The sequence below is a fragment of the Mastigoproctus giganteus genome, chromosome 4 (assembly GCF_048544385.1).
Source record: "Mastigoproctus giganteus isolate SK-2022 chromosome 4, ASM4854438v1, whole genome shotgun sequence".
Lineage (NCBI taxonomy): Eukaryota > Metazoa > Arthropoda > Arachnida > Uropygi > Thelyphonidae > Mastigoproctus > Mastigoproctus giganteus.
Genome location: NC_143578.1, coordinates 186,233,176 through 186,256,231, shown reverse-complemented (window position 1 = coordinate 186,256,231; position 23,056 = coordinate 186,233,176). Strand labels below are relative to the sequence as shown.

The following is a 23,056-nucleotide window of genomic DNA, read 5'->3' as shown; positions in this document are numbered from 1 at the left end:
GCAGTAATAGTTAAGACACAGCATGGGTTTGTTAAAGGGAGGTCTTGTCTGACCAATTTGATTGGATACTATGATGTGGTCACAAAGGATCTGAATGTCAAAAATAATTTTGATATCATATACTTGGATTTCAGGAACTGAGAAAGTTATGGGCAGCGCACAAATGTTTCTCCCAATGGACAATTAAAAAAAAATTCTCTATAAAAAAAAAAGAAAAAATAAATAAAATAATGACAACCAGTGAGTTTTAGGGTGAGAGAGTAATTTTTTATACTCTAAATCAGGTGTGTCAAACTCATTTCTGTCGCACGGCATTTTGTGTGATGGTATGATTTTCGCGGACTGCATAAAATTTTCTTAAATAATGAAACTGAATCCTGAATTATATATTGATTCAGGATTCAGTAGCATAATCAGGATAATTAAAACTCATATGTAATTAACATTTAAATTTTTATTCAGATCTACAGAATACAAGTAATTTAGAATGTTTAGTGAAGAAATAGGAGTAAAGTGGCTGTTGATGAACTGGTAATCAAAGGAGCGCAAGGCAGCCAAAGTAACACGCCTCTATAAGTTACAATTTATTAGGAAACGTTTCGGAAATTGCTACAAAGACTGAAGATGGATTTTGTAACAATAACAATTTCCGAAACATTTCCTAATAAATTGTAACTAATAGAGGTGTGTTACTTTGGCTGCCTTGCACTCCTTTGGTTTTAGTATATATAACTGTTATATTATTATTTTTATTTAAAAATTAAATATTCAATATACTTATGAAAATAATTAATTTGTTTCCCCGGAAACCTGCCAGCGTTTAACCCTAGTAGTTTTTCAACATCGGGAGTCAAAGACTGGGAACATAATTTTCAGTATGTCGGAAAGATGTTCATCTGTCAATCTCGATCTAAACGGCGTTTTATTTAATTTCATACATGAAAATAATTGCTCGCATAAGTATGTACTCCCAAAGTAGCACATAATTTGCGCAGCAAACTTTTTAATTTCCGGGTATTTTTCACCTAAGTAAGAATATATTTTTGGAATTCCTACTTCTCGACATTTGTCTTTCAAAAATGAATCATTTTGGAAATCAATTAATTCCAGTTGAATCAAAGTGGGAGATTTTTCGATTTCAAATGAAAAAGGTCCAACAAAAAGAGAAAACATATCTTCTAACTCTTTAAAATAATTAAAACGCTTATCGAATTCGTTTTTGATTTCCTCAATTTTGTCACAATATTGTGAGAAAGAGCAATTTTGATTTTGTTTTTTTAACTGCTCACAAGTAGGAAAATGGGTCAAAACATCATTTTTTAAATGATTTTTAAATGTTAGTTTTTGTACAAAACTTGCTACTGCGTCGTACATGTTCGTTATTAACTTATTTTTACCTTGCGATGAAATGTTAAGATTATTGAGGTGGTTTGTAATATCAATTAAAAATGCCAAATCCTTAATCCACAAAGGATTTTTTATAACTGATACATTTTCATTTTTCATTTCAAGAAAAACTGTTATTTCCTTCAAAAGCATATAAAATCTCTTTAAAACTTTGTGGCATGATAACCATCAAACTTCTGTATAATAAAGAAGATCGTCAAACTCAGATTCTAAATCTTTAAGAAGAGAAGTAAATTGCCGATGGCTGAGTGCTCTCACTCGAATAAAGTTGATTGTTTTTGTTACTGTTTTCAATACATCATCCATTTTTAATATTTTTAAACACAGAACTTGTTGATGAATAAGGCAGTGGACAGCCATGGTTTTCGGTTTATCAGAGTACTCAGCTTGTAATTTTTTAATCAATTTTGACACAAATCCTCAATTTTCACCTGTCATTGATTTAGCACTGTCGGTTGTTACAGACACAAGTCTGTCAAGTGGAAGCTTACACTTTTCTAAAATGCTCCACAGAGCAGCAAAAATATCTTCGCCAGTCGTAGTTCCAAGAAGAGAGATAACTTCCAACAATTCTTCGGTGATCCTCATGTTATTATCGCAACCACGAAAAAATACAGCAACTTGAGCAACATCTCATATATCTGTATTTTCATCAATCGCAATTGAAAAGAACAAGACTTCTGTAGATATATCCTGTAGTTGTGAACTGATGTTATCTGCCATTTCGCTAATTCTCTCTACCACTGTATTTCTTGATAATGAAATATCGCGAAATGATTGCACTTTTTCAGGAGCTTTTATCCTACATTCTTTAATTAACGAACCATCCGTGAACGATTCTAAACGTTTTGCTAACAAATAGCTTATTTCGTAACTTGCTCTTACTACTGATTCATTAGTTTTCATGAATTTTGTATATACTCATTGTTGACTATGAAGTGTTTTCTTCATTGTTTTTAATTTTTCTTCTCTTATTTTTCCTTCGAATCCTGAATATTGTTCCTTATGATTAGAGTTATAATGCCGCAACGTTGTATTCTTTAGCAACACTAATATTTTCCCTACAAATTAAGCATGTAATTTTACTGTTCACTTCCATACAAAAATAGTTCAGCTCCCACTTTTCTTGGAATTTTCTTCCCTCGTTATCAATTTTTCTTTTCTTGACTGGTGTTGAAAGCAACATTTTCTACATAAATTCTATAGTTGAAATTAAAATTATAAAATTAAAAAAACGATTACTTAGGTATTTGTTAAATTATAGACAGCAAACACAATGCACACAACACATCCCGACAAAGAAACTAGTACAAATGAAGTATCTTTTCGATAAAATTATAAAAAATGCTGTATTTGCAATATTGTAATATTAGCTTAAATGTAAAAGAAATTTAGATTAAGATATCTCCATCTAAAAAATATTTAAAAAAATAAAATGTAACTCTTATTTTTAAAGAAATAAACTAAAAAGTTACAATGTTATTTAAAGATAATAATTTCAATTTTCATTCATTTGAAATTACTATTTATATTTTTAGTTCTTTCTAATCAAGGCTCCATCGATCCAGTCTTTTTTTTTAAATTATTATCAATTAAAATGATTATTTTTATATTTATTACAGAGGTTTTTTAATCCTTATATTCTAGAAATTATAAATAGGTACTTTTTAATTGTTTACTTTAACATTTTATTTTTGAGCATTGTGGGCCACAAAAATTTTGTCGCAGGCTGGATGAGGCCAGCGGGCCGCCAGTTTGACACCCTAGCTCTAAATCAACGGTAGCACAAAATTCCTTTAAACATTCAGTTTGAACAGTATAAGTGCGAAAGTACGAAAATATTTTTATAACTACCAATTCCACTTCAACTGCAAGTCTTCCTGCTCCCAATTGAGCAGAATTATGAAATATGTGCGCTACACATCCGAAAAACTTTGAAATTTTGGAGTCGAGAAAATATGTTGCATTGGCCTCTTCTGTTCATTCCTCCAAAATTAATATTTGTATTGTCAGCTCCGAAAGCAATACACTTTTCTTTGGGGATATTGCTTTCTTTCATAAGAATGTAGTTGGCAATAGCTTCTGATGTCTCATTAGGTAAACAAACAAGTTTAACTTGCATGCCATTTTTCTCGTTGAAATGATGCATTAACAATGGAAATACGTTCCCCGATTTATGGTTGCTTACATCAGCAGAAATTCCAAAAAATTCAGTACATTCTTTATTAGTGCAATAGTTTTCATTTGTGCGATTTTTGAGTCATCAAAAAGTTGACCGAAAAGGCTTCAATCAACACTTCCAAACGACTGATGTTCAATTAAATGATATGTCATCGTAAGTTCAGCAATGGCTACCTTGCCATGTTCATTTGAATTTTCTTTGACAAACAAGTGTTCCAATTTGGATGATGATGTAGTTGCTTGAAATTTGAGGGAGAGTTTTTTTAGAATTAACATGATCTTTGATATCACATCTCCTACTATGAGTATTGTTGATAAAATATGAGCACATTTTGTATTCAGCCTCATTTTCACGTCTTCTCTTTTTTTAAAAATAAAACTCCATTCTTTCTGGAAGTTGTCTTTGAAACCACATTTATGCTTAGGCATTTTTTTTTATTAGCAGCTTAAACTAATTAAAAAACTGTTACAAAAAAATTTCACTTATCTTTATTTTTAAATTGATCGAACCCCATGCACTGAATGCAAACCGGCGGGGAACAGGCGACGTACAGGCTGTGACTGAACACGAGATTGAAGACAATGCTATGAACTCTGCTTTGATTGTGCACAAATACATTTGTAGAAAAATGTTCATAACAAGAAACTGGGACATTTAAGTATCTTGAAAAAAAAAAAAAAAAAACACTTTCAGGACACTGGAGCAGTTCTACATAAACTGGGGTGAATCCCAGAAAACCAGGACGTACGGATACCCTATCTGCAGCATAAAAGAATAGTAATGCTTTCTTCACTTAATTCTCCACCACTGCAAGACTGAACAGCAACTGTTTTTTTTTTTTTTTTTTTGGAAATAAATTAAACTTAATTAATTAGGATTGTATACCAAGTTTTGTATTAACTATACAAAATAACATAATTTACTTCTCACTGGACAAAAATGGACTTTTGCCATGTAGAAAAGGCTATTCTTTAGCAGGGGTATGATACTGATATGTGCATTGTATGAATAAGAACTTTGTATAAACCGAGTTTGTATTACCAATTGTAACAAAGGTGCAGCACAATACCTACAGGTGTAAACTTTCTTTTTCATTTTAGGAAAAGGTTTTTTTTTTTTTTTTTATTGCATGCGGACTATACCAATATTTCATCTTTTCTTAATGGACTGCAATACTTATTCTATGGCAATTTTTTTTAATAAAAAATTAAATATTTAAAAAGTTATTTTTTTACACTTTTTATTTTTGAAAGCATAAAAAAAAATTCTGCTACAAATAAAAAAATAATGTTATAGGCATAAGAGGGGCATTGAAAAGTTCTTGACCTGAGTATGAAAAGGTAGTGGTCAGGGCTGACCACCCTATGTGCCGCCAGTAAGCAAAATCAAATTTGCTGCCCCAAAATATTTGGATTAAAAAATAAAATAAAGGCATAAATAACTGCATATCTCCCATGTAATGAAACAACAAACAAATATAACAAAATCATTCTGAAATTCTGTAAATAAACTTTAAATTCCAAATCACAGTAATCATACCCACAATAATAAAATAAAAGGAAAATTATACAAATTTGTTTCCTTGCTTTAAGAGATGCGAATTTATTAATTATTTCATTTATGTTTATTGATCCAAAAGATCATTTTCTATTGAAATCATTGCCAAATTAGAGAGTCGCTGTTGAGATATTTTCGATTGTAAATGATTTTTGATCAAGTTTGAAAAATTAATGCAACTGCTACATTTAGAAAAGTATGTGTAAAATCGTTTTCAAAAATATATTGTAAACTTCAAATGGAGCAATACTGTCTTAATATAAATTTGAAGTGCTCTAACTTCTTCATAATACTAAACCATCAATTTTGGAGTCATTACAATCATTGTCATCTGACCATTTTTAAATTCAGAAATGTTATAAAACATTTTAAATATTTCTACACGTTCTTTCATATTTGTAAACCTATCAGTTAACAAGAAAATTGTGTCTGTAATTTGAAAGAAAAACATTAATTTTGAAATTTTATTGCGGATCCTGAATAGCTTCACTCTACTTTCAAAATCGAAATGATGTTTTTTTCAATCTTTTCCTTACAGTGCTTGCTTCTCTAAACGAAGCTTCAATGCTAATGATAGCAGCCATACTATTGGACTGCTTCCTCTGTTCTGTTTTCTTTAAAATATTCCATGATATTCTGTAGACATTCATCAGCTTCGTATATATCAGAATCTTTTCTTTTCTTTTTTTTTTTTTTTTTTGAAGCATTTTACTTATCGGATTAATTTTATTTAAAAACTTATATAACTTATAAGATGTTATATTTAAGGCTATTGAGTTAGCATGATTCTTTATATACATATTTTTATTTTCATATTCAATGATTATAGCAAAATACTAGAAATGACTAGCTTCTATAGTCATTTCTAGTATTTTATCTATAATATTTTGTGAAATTATTTCAATAATTTCATTTTGTATTTGATCACCCAAATAATGCCGATGTTCTTCGATTCAGATTCCTGAATACAGTGAATATGTTCTGCCATAACTGAATCAAATTTAGAAATTGTTTCAGAAAATTTTATAAAGTTACCATTGTCATTTTTTTCATATAAATCTTTTGAAGATCCCTTTAATGCTATACACTGCCTTGCTAAAAATACTATCATATATTATTCTGGCTGAACTCCAGAACATGGGTATCTCCGTTGCCGGTGTGGCAGAAGAACGCAGTGATTGTTCATCAAGTTCTGTGATTGGCTGATTATTGGGAATGCATAATGTACCTCATTATTGCTTCTCTGATTGTTTGATTGGCTGCAAATTCGCTTCTGATTTTAGCAGGAAATGCAAAATTGTGTTGCTGTTTAGTCGTCGTAGTGCTGCTCTGCTGCACTCGGTTATTGTGTGTTGTATATAAGACTGTAACTGAATGTTGTACGAGTGTGAATTTGATATCTTCGGAATAGATGTTTTCAGTGTGGATGTTTGATGAAGTGTACTGACATACGAGGACTGATGAGATTGGGGTTTTTTTTTTTTTTTTTCTTTCAAGTTGTTTCTTGACGATTTGAAGTTTTTTGCAGTAATTGTATGTATGAGTTGTTATTAATAGAACCTAATAAGGTTCTGTTTAATAAGGGAGCAGCAGCTCTCAGAACCAAAAAAAAAAAAAAAGAAAGAAAGAAAGAAAGAAAGAAACATTTCTGTTAACGTGCACGAGCAATTCTTATTGTTAATGCATAGTGGTTGTATATGCTGGTAATTTTTGTTAGCTGTTTAAAAAAATTGCCTTTTTTTTTCTTCTTCATTTCAGCTCTGATATATTGTGATGTCACGTGACATCCCCCAGCAACACGCGGGTGAGAAGGAGATGGGGGACAGCAGTGAGTGGGAGTTGCCTTCACGTCCTAACTCTGCTTTCTTCCACTCTATCTCGCCGAAGTACAGGGCTGTAGCTATGTTCTGGAGTATAACCCTGTGAAATATAAATACGAAACAGACAGCGCTGGACCAAGGTATTTCCACACCCTGGGCAGAAAGATTTTTTGGAGCCCCTTACTCAGAATATACAGTACTGCATATATTTTTGCCTCATTATTTTTCTGTTTTTGGTGCCCTGGGCAAGAGCCTTGCTAGCACGTACCTTAATCTGGCACTGAACACAGATCCAAAGAAAATTAACATACGGCTGCAATTTCATGTACTGAATTTATTTCAAATGAATTATTTGCCTGCCGTGTTGAATACTAGTAAACGTTAACCAATCAGATGACCAGTGTGACTTCTGGGTATGTGAAACAGGAGGTTGGATAGGCTATATGAGTACCACTGAGTTACAGAATTGTAATCCCTTTAACTCTTAATTCATGCTTAGTAGCAGCACTAATTTCCTGAAGGCCAGAGGTGCGAACTGTTAATCATTCCCAGTTAAGCCTCTCGTAATCCGTTCGTTATATGGAAATTTTTTTTTCTACAGAAACTATTTTAAATGTAATTACCAAGGGGAATTAAAAAAATATCTTTAAATAGAAAATTTTGTTTTAAAGAAGTTCGTTAAACAGAGGTTCGACTTGTATATGTCAAAAAAATTTTTGGCACCCTCCTGTACTGCCGCCTGTAAGCAACGCTTACCTCGCCTACCCACTTGCAGCGGCCCTGGTAGTGGTACACTGTTAAAAATTTCAGTACTTAATGTATAACGCTTGAAATACTAACCCACTAAGTTTCATGTAGTTTAAATAACATTTTTTTTAATTACAGGCTCTGAGGTCAACAAAGTTGTGTCTGTGCAGTTATCCAATAATTGGGGGAAAAAGGGCCAAATGCTAAAAGGCAATTCATGAGGATATGGTAACAACAATGGGGGAAGAGTGCCCTTCCAATTCCATGGTTAAGAAGCAGGCAGCAGAATTTAAATGAGGTAGGGAAAGCCTGGAAGATTACCCATGCTGTGACCTGCAACACCCACCACTCCAGATGTTATTGACAATTTGCATGATCTGGTGATGAGTAATCGAAGAGTGATAGTTTGGCACACTGCCTGTGTCTTCGGCATCTCATCTGAACATGGGTATTGCATAACAACAGCAGTTGTTGCTATAAAGAAAGTGTTAGCACGATGGGTCCTAAAGTTGTTGACAGCAGATCAAAAATGCACTAAAGCTGTCAAGTCAAGTGAACATTTTCATCTTTTTCAAGCAGATCCAGCAAGTTTCTTGCAAGGTTTGCAACTACAGACGAGCTATGGTTCCATCACTTTCAGCCAGAGAGAAAGAAGCAGTCCAAACAGTGGAAACACAGCTGTTCTCCCACCTCTCCCCTTCCAAAGAAAGCCAAGTTGATTCCTTCTGCTGGCACATTTCTGGGGTGCTGATGTTGTGTTTCTAGTGGATTACCTGCAAAAAGGCCCACACGGTCACAGGGGCATATAACACAGACCTTGTGAGAGAATATCAAAGACAAGAGCCAAGTAAAACACAGCAGAAGAGTCTTGTTCCACCAGGACAACACGTCTGCTCATAAGTTACTGCCAGCTGCACTGCATGAGTGCAGCTTTGAATTCTTGGAACATTCCCCATATTCACCAGATCTAGCACCACCAGGACAACATGTCTGCTCATAAATTACTGCCATGGCTGCACTACATGAGTGCAGCTTTGAATTCTTGGAACATTCCCCATATTCACCAGATCTAGCACCACCACCACCAGTGGACTTTCACCTATTTCCTAATTTAAAAAAATACCTGGCTGGTTCCATTTTCCCACCGACAATGATGTTACTGGTGCAGTGGATGCATTTCAGGAGGCTCAAGAGAAAAATTTCTTCACAGCTGGATTCAACATATTGCAGCATCAGTGCACTGACTCCAAAGGGGGACTATGTTGAAAGGTAATATGTTACCAGACTCCTTAAAATAAACCCTTTATATTCAGGTCATGAACTTTTCAAATGTAAAACAAGAGGAAACTATTAGCCTTTTCTATTTTCCAGTTTAACAAAATATTAGATGAAATTTAAAAATTTACGCCTGCACATATATTTCAGCTTATATGTATAAACAGTGTAAAATAAAAAAAAAAAAAAAAAATATATATATATATATATATATTAGACACTTACCATTCCTTTCTGTTTTCAATTTTTCTCAAAATTTCTTTCAAATTTGCTGCTTTTCATGGTTTGTGAAATTTGAAATGTACATCTATTCCTGCCTTGTGCACAGTAGTCTCCATCTTGAGTGAATATTGCTTTCACATTGTGAATATCAGGTTTTGTTTTTCCTGTCTTTATATATGCAAAAGCAATAACAAATTGCATTCTCACACAGATATCTTTTCAAAAACAACTCTGTGTGAGAATGTAGATATTCACATAAACTGGTGGGAGAGTGAACCTTGAACTGTGAACAAACACAATTTGAAATTTCAAATGCAAAAACATACATGAAACGCACATTACTCATTGTGAAGCAAGAAAGCTTGTATAAACACAATCATCTAGAGATGAAGAAATCACAGACTACGTGAGCATGGGGCATAGATTCAAACTGAGGAAAGACAATTATAGAATAGATGTGTGGAAATTTGCCTTTAGCCAGCGGACAGTTGAATGCTGGAACAAACTTCCATCTGTTGTTGTGGAAGTTGATAGCTTAAATAAATTCAAGGCAGAACTAGACAAACATTTGAAAGGAATGGATCAGTGAAATGGAAAGTTTTTTTTTTTTTTTTGGCTGATGCTGTATAAGCTTGCTTTCTTGCATCATATGCTGCTACTACTGCTAAAATGCCAAAAAAACATTTCAAAAACAACTCTAAGTAAGGCTAACTAAATATATGTGAAGCTAGATAGAAAGTAATAAAAACGCTATCTTGTGAAAATCATAAAAAAATTACTTCACAAACTATCGGGCCAAATCTTGTCTATATTTTAGGAATCTACTAAAAACTTCAGATTTGTAATCATTAATTAAAGGGAGACAAATGATCATTAATTTGAAGTTACACCAGTCAGGCGAAGCACAACAACTGCAGGTATAACACTGACATACCTTGAATTGTGTTAATGATATTTTTGCTTTGAAGAATGTCATCTGCCAACCTTTGCGCTGTTGGTAGGACTTCTGTATGGTGTTCTGCAATGAGGTACTGGACTAATTTCTGAAGTTGCTGCCTGTCAAGCTGTAGTAACGTTTCTGAAATAGTAAATATGCAATATAAAGAAGAGTACAACACTAAAAAATAACTAATTTAACTAAAGCATTAAAAAATAAAATTTCATTAGTAAAATCATCATTACAACATTTCCTCTTTACCACATTGTGTTAGATCAGTTTCCAAATTTTCATAACAGAAGCTTCCATATTTTGTATATTACAAGATTTCATTTTTCAAAAGTTTCTGATACATGCCAGTCAGAAGTTACAAACTTTTAGATCTAATAAACAAGCTCTAGAAAACATTAATGTGGGCTCAATGTGAAAGAGGGATCAAGTGCGAGTGTGCAGTAGTATGCACACTTGAGCTAACTATGGTTCAAGCCCTTATGAAAGCTAAATTAGTTAATGATTTCAGAATGATTAGTTGTAAACTTTTCTGAACTAGTGGTTGTGCTGGAGTATAAACAGATTTATTTATTTGTTTTTAAATCTAAAGATATGGCAGCACTTATTAGAAGATTTGTAAGGTACACTGAAATATTAACTGAAACCGCCTTGAAAAAATGCATATATACACACATCCATACTTCTCAAGGCTCACATACAAAAAACATATACTGTATATGTGTAACATATTCCACAAAAAAGGTTAATGAGTTTCTTTCACTGAGTGAAAACCTTGGCCCAAATTTATGATAACAGAAGTACACTACATTCCACATCCCAGTTTGAGAAACCCTGTTCTACGTAATTATTGCAACTTCTGCAATATCCACTACCAGTTACTTAGATGCTGATCTTCAGGAAATTTTTCAGTGGGGAGAAGAAACTTAGTTAACTTCAATCCTAAAACTAAGGCCTGTTTTATTTCTTGCAAAAAATAAGAGTCTGCGCTGCTCCTATGTTTGTCTTGAACAACACTCAGATTTCTACACATAATCACATATCTTTATTGGGGATAATCTTACTTCTAACTTTTCTTGGCATAAGCATCTCACAAATATTGCTTCCTGTGCATTATAAAAAAAACTGCACGTGTACCCTGTATGCATGAAAGATGTTTTATTTGAAAACATCTTTGACGAAAATCAGAACCATTTTAAAAATCAAACAAATCCTGAACCGAAGTCATGAATTCAGTGTTAGGCCTGTGGCAATATATGTACAGGGGGAGTGCTTGTTACCAAATGGCCAGGTGATACTTACAATGGTTGCCTATATTTCTTCCAACAGTGATATACAGGATATAATTGACTTCATTCATTTCATTTTGCTGCGCTACTCAATTCACGGTGCATCACTGTTAAAGAAAGATTTACATAAAATACCCATGACCACAAGTGGCAATTTCAATGTTAACTTCGGACTGGAAGAAAGAAAACCATTAATTACTTTCCTGCAAGAAACATTCGATCTCACAATAAACACTAATCCCTCAGTTTCCACTACAAGATCAGGTACATCAATCGAGGCTGTTTTTAAGAGGTTTTTAGATATGTTGCAGTCACAAGTACACGTCTCTTACTTCAGTTATCATAAATCCATTGTATCTTGTCTTCCAGCTGAAATTATGGAAATTTGTGAATGATAAATAAAATATTTACAATACAAAAGCTCTCATTTCGCAACCAAGATACAAATCAAAATACCTAAAAGAAATGCAAAGATTAGTAATCTTAACGGATATGATGTCATTTCCACATCGCAAAATCATGACAAATTGATTTTACTACAGTCTGAAATTTAGTAGGTGCCGGCAAAGATGTTTTCACATCAAAAACTTAGGTTATCTTGCTCTCAGTATTACTTTTATTTTAAACATCCACTAACTCTGTACAAACACAAATCTTCCATACCATGGAAATACTGTTCCCCGAGTCTCTCTTTTACTCGCAGACTTTATCCAAAAGAGGAGAGTCAGGTTCACTGATGACCGATCTCTGCAGTATACCATTTCTATGGGCACTGGTTTTTTGAATTAGCAGCAGTTTAACTTCAAACTTACCGAACTTATCCTCTAGTGCAGTGGTCTCCAAACTTTTTTGGTTGCACACCCTTATTTTACTTAAAAGGGTTAGTGGGTATCCAGGAATAAAAAAATTAAATATATAAGTTTAATGTATTTTTTTTATTTATAAATCATTTACAAAATTTGTAAAATAATAAGAGGAGTTTACCTCAATATAGTACATAGAACACTTCCGTATGATACCCTCCAGAAATTAAAACAGGAAAAACGAAAAAAAATCGACAACTTACCGGTACATTAGAATTAAATATAAATAATTAAATAATTTAAAAATCAATTTAACACAATTCAAATCAATTTCAAAACAATTAAAAAGCAAATTAACGCAATTAAAAGAATCTAACGAAAATGGTTTTGAATATTTTCGTTAGATTCTTTAACTAGTGATGGGCAATAATAAATTGCCCATTACTAGTTGAGGCAGGGAGACCAAAAATCAGATCGAATCCCTCTACTATCGTTTCTTTGTTTGTTTTTGCTTTTTTTCTTGTTCCATTTTCAGTTATGTCAATTTCATATCCATTTGTTTAGTAAGTAGATTGGGACTTCTTTACATGATGGATTCAAAAACATCCACGCCACAAGTAACATATGTATACAATACAAAAATAAACGGCACTACATGAAATTGATTTTTCTAGAGCGACTTCTTGAATTCCTCATTTACTTCCTGGAAAAGAAATATATTAAAATTTATGCAATGGGTAAAATTAATTTAGTAGCATGACAAATGACCGATTGTAAGAAAAGAGGAGAGCAAAATCTAAAATTATTTATAAGGGTTTCTTTATTGTTGTACCATGAAAGTGGAAGCCACAGTAAAGAAAGAACAGCATCTTCGTAGCCAGGTGGGCAGGAGCAACAGTGCGTAGCACATGCTTCTTGATTAGACCAGGGTTCGAGCCCGTGACCACCAAATATGGAGGATGTGAAAGGTCAGGGAATGACCACCGCATATCCCCGGAGCAATATGGCCTTAGTTGCTAATGCTCCTAAAAACCAAATAACAATAACAACAACAACAAAGAAAGAACAATTCCTGTTGTGGATTGACAGATAGGGTTTCAGATGGAACTACTAACTCTGATGTCACATGCAGCAATAAAAAAATTATAAAAAAATAAAAAATAAAAAAATGCAACTTTTAGAAAATATGTTTCCTTCTATAACTCCATCCGTTTTTATTAACTGAAATTTTGGACTTTTTGTACTGTGTTGACACCTATATATAAAAAAAATAATAATCACTTGTTAAAAATAATTATAACAGTTATTGAAAACATTTAATTTTTTGTGATTTATGGGCTACAAATTTATTTTTCATTACTTTCAATGTAAGACTATCAACAAAGCTAGTGTTCAATTTGAATCATAGCTAGTGATAACGGTCTTTATTAAGATAGGGAAGAGTGCAATTTTCAATTTAGGAAACAAATGTCCACCCAAAACCTTTATTACATGAAGTGCTAGAAAAATACAAATGATTATAGTAAGGTATGGAAACAAAGAAAATTAATTATTCTCATAATATAAATTTAAGTGAATTTATACTGACCTTAATTCTTCACATAACTATACACAGTGTGTTTCAGAATCTTCTTTGGATGGATCAGTGAGTTTTGACTGTAGATTAACGCATTGTTTCTTCAGTTCATCATTAGCATTCAAGGAAGAAATCTTTGAAGCTACTAAGCTTTTCATACTAACTAAGAAATACTCCTCAAGGTTTCGGTCTAAGTAAATGTCAGATGAACTAATGAGACTCGTGGCAGAGAAAAAATGCATGGAATGTATAAATTATCAGGTGACACAGGCACCTATGGTAGATATAAGCTGGTCTGTAATCAAGTCACAAAGGAGGTTAGGCAAGTGAAGGCAGATTAAGAGAAATCTTTGGCAAAGGATGCAAACAAAAACAGCAAATAGTTCTTTATGCATGTAAACTCTAGAAGGAAGGGGATGAATCAGATTGGTCCAATTGATATCGATATTTCAACTGTTGATGATCCTGCTCAGGTAGCTGACAAACTGAATGAGTATTTTGCATCTACATTCACAGATGAGGAATTATTTAAGGAAGAGGATGACAGAAGTTTATCAAACTCTAACAGGGAGCTAAATGATTTTGTAATAACTGAGAAATAATGGATATTTTGCAATAGTGGAGAAACAGTTGAAGTTAAACATAAGAAAGGCACCTGGGGAGGATGGGTTCTATCCAGTTATATTAAAGGAGGCAGCAAAGGATGTAAGCAAACTGTTAGGCCTAATGATGAGAGCATAAATGGATTCAGGGGAGGTCCCCACAGAATGAAGATGTACAAATTTATTCCCAGGGTGACACGAGTAATTACAGACCTGTTAGTTTAACTTCTGTTCCAGAGAAAATAATGGAGTCACTGGTTAAAGAAGCACTGCAGGATCATCTATACAAAACTGCAGTTATAATTCAGACACAGCATGGGTTTGAAAAGGGAAAGTCTTGTCTCACCAATCTGATGTGGTCACAAAGGAACTCAAAGGAAAAAATAAATTTGATATCATATACAGTCATTCCCCAATTTGCGCAGGGATTACGTTCCGGGAAAACACTGCGCAATGTGAAACATAGTTTATATGACATAATGAGGGTTCTGTACTTGTACAAAAAAAAAAAAAAGTCATCTTCATTTGGTAAGAAAAAAGAAAAAAATTAGAAATATGTCCATAAAATTAATCTTGCAAATACTTACCTCTAGATTTTTAATCTAAATTCATTGCTTCTTCGTCGCTGTTTTCCTGTGATAAACTTGCAACAGTATCCGGCACTTTTTGAAAAAAATTAGTTAAAATTTGTTTCCTTAGAAGCATGCTGTTTCTCTATAAATTTCTTCATAAGGAACTAAAGCTAATGATAAAGTTCTGCAAAAATTAAACTCCTCTTTAAATTAGGATCCATATCTAGAGCTTCTTCTTGGCTAAGCTGAATTGCAAGTCTTAAAAACTCAGCTAGTCACTCCGCGGTCAAATTTTTGTGTGCATCGTCTTCGTTTTTATCATTTTTGTCATCATCTTCTTCTTCATGCTGTGAAAATATATTGTCCACTGATAATTGTTCTCTATGAGATTCAAGGACTTCTGTGACATCTGCTAGTTCCAGTTCTTCAAATCCCTCTCCGCTAATCGTTTTGCCAATTCTCACAATCTCAACTACCTCTAGCATTTCGACCATGGCTTCTTTAGTGCAGCTTTGTGGCCACAGCCTTTTCCACACGGCATTCATTGTTGAATTCTTAACTTCACCCCATGCAAATTCAATATTTTTTACAGCATCGAGAATGTTATAATTCTGCCAATAATCTCGAAGTGAAAGACTGTCATCAGTAGCTTCTACCAATTGTAAAAAAGATCTTCTTAGGTAATATAAAGTTTAAAGGAAGCTATACCTTGATCCATCGGCTGAATTAACAAACTTGGATTCACTAGAAGAAAGGTAACTTTCACATTTCGGTGCAGATCAGATAAATGTGCAGGAGGAATGGGTGCACTGTCAAGAACGAGTAAGATTTTGAATGCTATGTTCTTCAGGCAATATCTTTTTGCTTCGATGCAAAAGCAATTTAAAAACCAGTCCTTGAAGATTTTAGCTGTCATCCAGGCTTTTCTGCTCGATTTCCAATGAACTGGTAGGAGCTTTTTGATATTCCTTTAAAAGCATGAGCATTTTCTGATGTATAAATTAGAAGTGGTTTACACTTAACGTCACCATCTGCACTGCCACATAAAAATGTTAACCTATCTTTTGCAGCTTTGAAACCTAGGGTGGTTTTCTCTTCCTTTGAAATTAATGGCTTGGCACATGCTTCCAAAATAAGCCAGTTTCAGCAGTATTAAACATTTGACTTGCTAGATAGCCCTCAGTCGCAATAACATCTTTTAAAGTTTTCAGATACAAAGAAGTAGCTTTGTATCAGCACTGGCTGCTTACCCTGTTAATTTTAGATTGTGAAGCTTTTGATGTTTTTTAAAATTTTCAAATTTAAAAAAAAACCAATCCTCACTGGCCTGAAAGACGTCTGCATTAGATGGACCGGCTTCATCTTCTTGTAAGAGATTAAAAATTTTCAGAGCTTTGCCACAAATAATATCTGAAATAAGAGGTTCTCTTTTGATTAAGATCTTCTATCCAGAAAGAAAGTAAATTTTCAGTTTCCTCTACTAACGGATTTCTCACTCGTGTAGTGCTTTTTGCAGCTAATGATGTGGAACAGATAACTGAACTTTTAATTTTCTCAGAATTTTCCCTAATTCGTCGAATGCTAGATTCATTTTATGCTGTATTTCTTGGCCAATATCACAACCTTTTCGCCATTTTCAAACTCCTTAATGATTTTTAATTTTTCCTCTAAATTATAAAAAAATTTTTTTAATGTAGCTTTCTTCATTTTAGGCACTAATTAAACACACTTTATATAGACAAGAAATATCAAATCAGCAAAAGCAATGTTTACCGATTAGAACACTCTACATTGTGCGAACAAGAAAAAGATTCTGTCTGAACAGCTAATGTAGGATAACTGATGAAGAGGGTCCCGTTTGAAGAAGCCGTTTCAAAAATAACCAGACAAACACACCACAATTTATTGCTATGTTTGGTTATAACAATCAGTTTTGAACGACTGTGATATTTTTTAAAGCACATTTCTGGAGGTCACGACCATAAAACAATAAAAACAATTTGCACTTTCCGGGTTTATTGGGCTTTTCTGTTGGTGAAATCTAATTATAAACAGGCAGTAAACTTGATCTTATTGCATTTTCAATAATACCGACAGCTGATTTTTCTGTGGTTTTATATTATTATGATGAAATGTGTTTCTCCTTCAATGAACTCTTTAATCATATAAAAAACAAAAATAAATTTTCAAAATCTGCTCTTCATTCCTATTTTTTAAGCTTTGTAAACAAAGATTATGCAGATAGCAAAATTCACCACACAACAGCAAAACCATGCAAATCGAGGGATGACTGTACTTGGATTTAAAGAAAGCTTTTGCTTTTGTACATAAAAGACTACTGAACAAACTGGAGCAGTATGGCATTAAGGGCAGGGCTGGATTTTGGTGTTTGTAGGCACTAGGCACTTTTATTCCAAAATGTGCTAAAACAAGGGGGTAAAATGTTTCATCTATTTTAACATCTTGACTGTGAATCATCTCAATAAAAGCAACTCAAGTTTCAACTATAATAAATGATAAACCACCTCAAATGATGGAGCGACCATCACTTTGATTCTTCTAGTTTTGAGAACAGTCGCTGCATATTGAATTGAAGCTCCTGGTGCCGATTGCACACATGTTTTCTCAACTCATTTTTTGTTAGTCACAGTGAAAAGAGTGAACTGTTTTTTTTTTTTTTTTTTTAATTTTTGCCTTCCTTCATAGGCCCTAAAAATTTCGTAGGCCCTAGGCACTGTGCCTATGGTGCCTAATGGAAAATCCGGCCCTGGTTGAGTGGAAGAAGACAGAGAGTGGTAATCAATGGACACTGCTATTCGTGGACTAATGTTATTAGTGAAGTTCCCCAGAGTTAGATGTTGGGCCCATTGTTATTTTCTATATTTATCATGATATTGGTGAAGGTATATCAAGCTTAATTTCCAAGTTTGCAGATGATATGAAGGTTGGCAGTGTTGTTAATAACAGTAATGATTGCATGCCACTGCAAAAGAATCTAGAAAAGTTGGGCAGATTGGCTGAGAGGTGGTAACTGAAGTTTAACATTGACAAATGCAAAGTATTGCACATGGGCAAAAGTAACCAAAGGGGAACGTACGAACTGTGCCTATGGTGCCTAATGGAAAATCCGGCCCTGGTTGAGTGGAAGAAGACAGAGAGTGGTAATCAATGGACACTGCTATTCGTGGACTAATGTTATTAGTGAAGTTCCCCAGGGTTAGATGTTGGGCCCATTGTTATTTTCTATATTTATCATGATATTGGTGAAGGTATATCAAGCTTAATTTCCAAGTTTGCAGATGATATGAAGGTTGGCAGTGTTGTTAATAACAGTAATGATTGCATGCCACTGCAAAAGAATCTAGAAAAGTTGGGCAGATTGGCTGAGAGGTGGTAACTGAAGTTTAACATTGACAAATGCAAAGTACTGCATATGGGCAAAAGTAACCAAAGGGGAACGTACGAACTGTGTGGAACTACACTTAGTGTGGTTGAAAATGAAAAAGACCTGGGAGTGATCGTGCAGTCAGATATGAAGTTTTCTGAGCAGTACAGGCAGGCAACCGGAGCAGTTCATGAGGTCTTGTCAATGATATACAGGAATTTTGCTAGCAGGAATAAGGAGGTGATCATCCCTTTCAATAAGGTGATGGTCAGACTACACCATGAATACTGAATATAGGTCTGGAAGGCGCCTAGAGCTGCTGAAACGAGTACAGAGAATGACAACAAGATTGGTGAGGGGAACAAAGGGTTGCTCTTATCAAGAAAGGCTTAAGTTCTGAAAATTGCAGCAATGAAGACCCGAGAGGTGATCTGATCGAGGTGTATAAGGCATTGAATGGTTTGAGCAAGCTCAATAATGATGGGCTTCTTCCTCTTGCTCTGAATACGTATCTGAGGGGACATGAATACAAATTGAGGAAGGACAGTTGCAGAACAGATGTGCTAAAATTTGACTTCAGCCAGCAGGTGGTTGATTTCTAGAACAAACTTCCATATGTCATGGTGGAAGTTGATAGTTTAAATAAATTCAAGGCAGAAGAACTGGACAAGCTTTTGGAACAAATGGAAAGGGCTTTTTTTTCTTTTTTTTTTTTTGCTGATGCTGTATAAGCTTGCTTTCTTGCATCATATGCCTTAGCAATGCTAATTAGTGTTATACAGATTAAATAAAATATGGAATACCTCAACTGTTTATAGCAATTCAAACCTTCCAATATTGAAGAAATTGTAGTATCAATAATCAGAAAACAAAATTAGGATTAGTTCATGATCTTGAGTGTGCTGTCCCTCATATGTTTGTAGTCAAACAAGTTTCCTCTCTTGCTTTCATTTTCTTTTATTTATTTATTTATTTATTTATTTTAAATCCTTGTAAAACATACAGTCACAAATTGTATTGTTGCCTCAATAATATTTGCCATTTTTCACACAACAGTTCACAGAAATTTTCATCCATTCCTAAACCCATAAAATATAATTTAAAATTTTTAAATGATGTAACAAAAATGACCTCCCTCTTTATCAATGTCCATTAAGGAAAGTAATTAAAGCCAGCAACTTTTTAGCAATTCTAGCACCAAACTATGTTCAAATGTAATAATTTTTTCTAAGTCCGCTGTTTTTCTTACACATATTTGATCTACTATCATATCCTTGTCCTCTTAAATTAATGATATATACATTTAATTCCTTCTCCCAAAATAAAATCACAATCTTTTTACAAAGCAATCAGTAACTGAAACAAAAAAACTCATTTTGAAAAGCGAAGTTTGTTCTGTTGTTTGTTCTCATATTCGTGAACTTGATATTTTCAATTTCACTTATTCATGAATTGCAAATTTTCTTTGAATAGCTTTGGAAGATGGGCTTTTTAAAACTGAACTTGTTCTCTTATGTGTATGAGCCACAAACTTTCAAACGAGCCATAATCTAGCACGTCACTTTAGCAAACAAATCTATTGTTTGAACATTTCAACAAAGCATAAGTTTTATTTTTAGATGTTTATGCAAATGAAAATTAATCATATATTGTCAATGTGCTAAAATTATGCTATTTGGCCTTACTGAAATTATAAGAGGTCGCGGCAGAACAAAAAATTACATTCACAATAAGTTGCCTTGGTACTGCACTACTTTCAAACAAACAGCACTGGCATAAGGTTAACGGCGCCTCTATAGCCAGGTGGGAAGGAGCAGCAGTGCAATAGCACATGCTTCTTGATTAGACCGGGGTTCGAGCCCGTGAGCCACCAAATATGGAGGATGCGGAAAGGTCAGGGAATGATCACCGCATATCCCCGGAGCAATATGGCCTTAGTTGCTAATGCTCCTAAAAACCAAATAACAACAACAACAACAATAAGGTTAACTTGACATTTACTTAAAAGATGAGGCTCTCTACGTCACCCTTTTTTATGATTTATTGGTCCCTCATCAAATTTAGATACTCTCTTTTAAATAAATAGAGGTTAACCCTTTGCTAATGCCATTTTTTAAAACTAGTATAATAGGGAAACTCATTGTAAAAAGCGAAGTTTGTTCTGTTGTCTGTGTTCTTTTCTATAACTTATTTATGACAGCCTTTTTTTATGACTTATTGGTCTCATCAGATATTAGGTACTCACTTTTAAATAAATGGAAAATGACCTTTTGCCAATGCCAATTTTTGAAAATAGTATAAATATAAGGACAAATCATTGTGAAGGCAAAGTTTGTTCTGTTGTTCATGATAATATTGTATTAATAAGGCAATTTAAATGCATGAAAGGACAAGGAAATCTCCCCCAACTGCATATAAGTGAAAGTTCCTGCATTAATGTTGTTTATAAACACAACATTCTATTGTGAAAGATGTTAAAGTTGTTTAGTGTCTAAAATATGCATTATGTTAACTCAATGATAAAACACGGTGAGCAAGAAATTCTCTATTACTAATTATCAATCTGGCTAATTTCATTCGCAAATAGCAAATTCAATGATTACAGCAATGAAAAACCACAGACGCTGACGAGAAAAAAATCATCCCGCACAGAACCCTCTGTCCTGTGCGGGATGATTTTTTTTTTTTTTTTATCATACGACACACACTGGCTTTACCTTGACGGTCTGTAAAAACTGAACAGAGCAACGAGGCGGAGATGAACTTCTGTTCTAGGAGCCGCCATATAAAAATATAAAATTATGGAACAAGTAAATACATCGGCTGTGTTAGGGTAACTATGCTAAATTTGATGAATTTGAAATGCTGATCAAGACATCAAAAGCAGATATTGTTGGGATATCAGAGACATGGTGTCACACATATATAAGCAGTACAGAATTGTAATTTGGGGAATGCAATATGTACAGAAAGGACAGACAGGGTAGGAAGGGAGGAGAGCTATGCTGTTAGTTAAGAAACACACAAAATCTAAAGAAGTGCATCTAGTTGACACGGTTGGACAGTGCAATGTTGAGTCAGTTTGGTTTGATATAAACACTGGGAAAGGGAGTGTTAGGGTAACTATGCTAAATTTGAAATGCTGATCAAGACATCAAAAGCAGATATTGTTGGGATATCAGAGACATGGTGTCACACATATATAAGCAGTACAGAATTGTAATTTGGGGAGTGCAATATGTACAGAAAGGACAGACAGGGTAGGAAGGGAGGAGAGCTATGCTGTTTGTTAAGAAACACACAAAATCTAAAGAAGTGCATCTAGTTGACACGGTTGGACAGTGCAATGTTGAGTCAGTTTGGAAAGGGAGAACGAGAGTAGGAGTGTGTTATAGGCCTAATGACTCTGATGAGTACAACAAACAATTGTGCAGAGAAATAGAGTGGGTCAGTAAATTAGAATGTCTTGTAATGGGGGATTTTAACTTTCCCGGTACTGGCTGGAACTTGTGGGTTGGTCACTCGCATGCTAGCAAGACTTTTGCGATTTATTCGAAGATTCTTTTCTACAGCAACATGTTCGATGGGCAACCAGAGGGAGAAATACTCTTGATCTGAATATCAGCAGTGATTATTCATGCATTAAGAATTTGCAGATAAAGGAACCACTAGGTGACAGTGATCACAGTATACTGATGTGGATTTACATAAAGATGTAACTACCATCAAGGGTAAATGGAAGGGTTTTTGTTTTCGTAAAGGTGACTGCAGTGGTCTCATACAGTGTTTAAATTCTATACAGTGGGATCAACTGATGATGTTAATAACAATGAATTCTAAACGGGATCAAGAAAGAAGCCTTCAAGGAATTAACCTTGGAAACTACTAGGCTTTTCATACCAAACAAGAAATACTCTTCAAGATTTAGACCTCAATGGAGGTCAGATGAACTGATGAGGCTCGTGGCAGAGAAGAAAAATGCGTGGGATGCACATAAATTATCAGGTGACACAGAAGCCTATGGCAGATATAAGCTAGTCTGTAATCAAGTCACAAAGGAGGTTAGGCAAGTGAAGCTGATTATGAGAAATACTTGGCAAAGGATGCAAAGAAAAACAACAAAGACTTCTTTACCTATGTAAACTCTAGAAGGAAGGGGATGAATCAGATTGGTCCACTTGACATGGAGGTTCGATTGTTGATGAACCAGCTGAGGTAGCTAACAAACTGAATGAGTATTTTGCGTCTACATTCACACATGAGGAATTCTGTAAGGAAGGGGAGGACAGAAGTTTACTAAACTAACAGGGAACTAAATGATTTTGTAATAATGGAGAGTAAAGTGGAGAAGAAATTGTTGAAATTAAAAATAAAAAAGGCACCTAGGGTGGATGGAAGCTATTGAAGGAGGCAGCGAGGGAAGTAAGCAAACCCTTAGCCATAATTATGAGAGTATCCTTAGATTCGGGGAATTTGTACATCTCCAGTCCCCGTGGACTGGAGATGTACAAATGTATCCCCAATTCACGAAGGGGATTCAAAGGGTGACACAAATAATTATAGACCTGATAGTTTAACTTCTGTTCTGGGGAAAATAATGGAGTCACTGATTAAAGAAGTGATGCAGGATCACCTAGACAAGACTGCAGTAATAGTTCAGACATAGCATGGGT

At 34.1% G+C, this 23,056-nt stretch overlaps 1 protein-coding gene across 1 annotated transcript in view; it reads right to left on the bottom strand.

The window, feature by feature from the left end:
• LOC150087255 (zinc finger SWIM domain-containing protein 5-like) overlaps nucleotides 1–23,056 on the bottom strand; it is a 452,587-nt gene that overhangs the window by 151,601 nt on the left and 277,930 nt on the right. Inside the window, exon 4 of the mRNA XM_090372423.1 lies at nucleotides 10,145–10,288. Coding sequence (XP_090228549.1) covers nucleotides 10,145–10,288 — 144 coding nt within the window. The remainder of the gene's footprint in view (nucleotides 1–10,144; nucleotides 10,289–23,056) is intronic.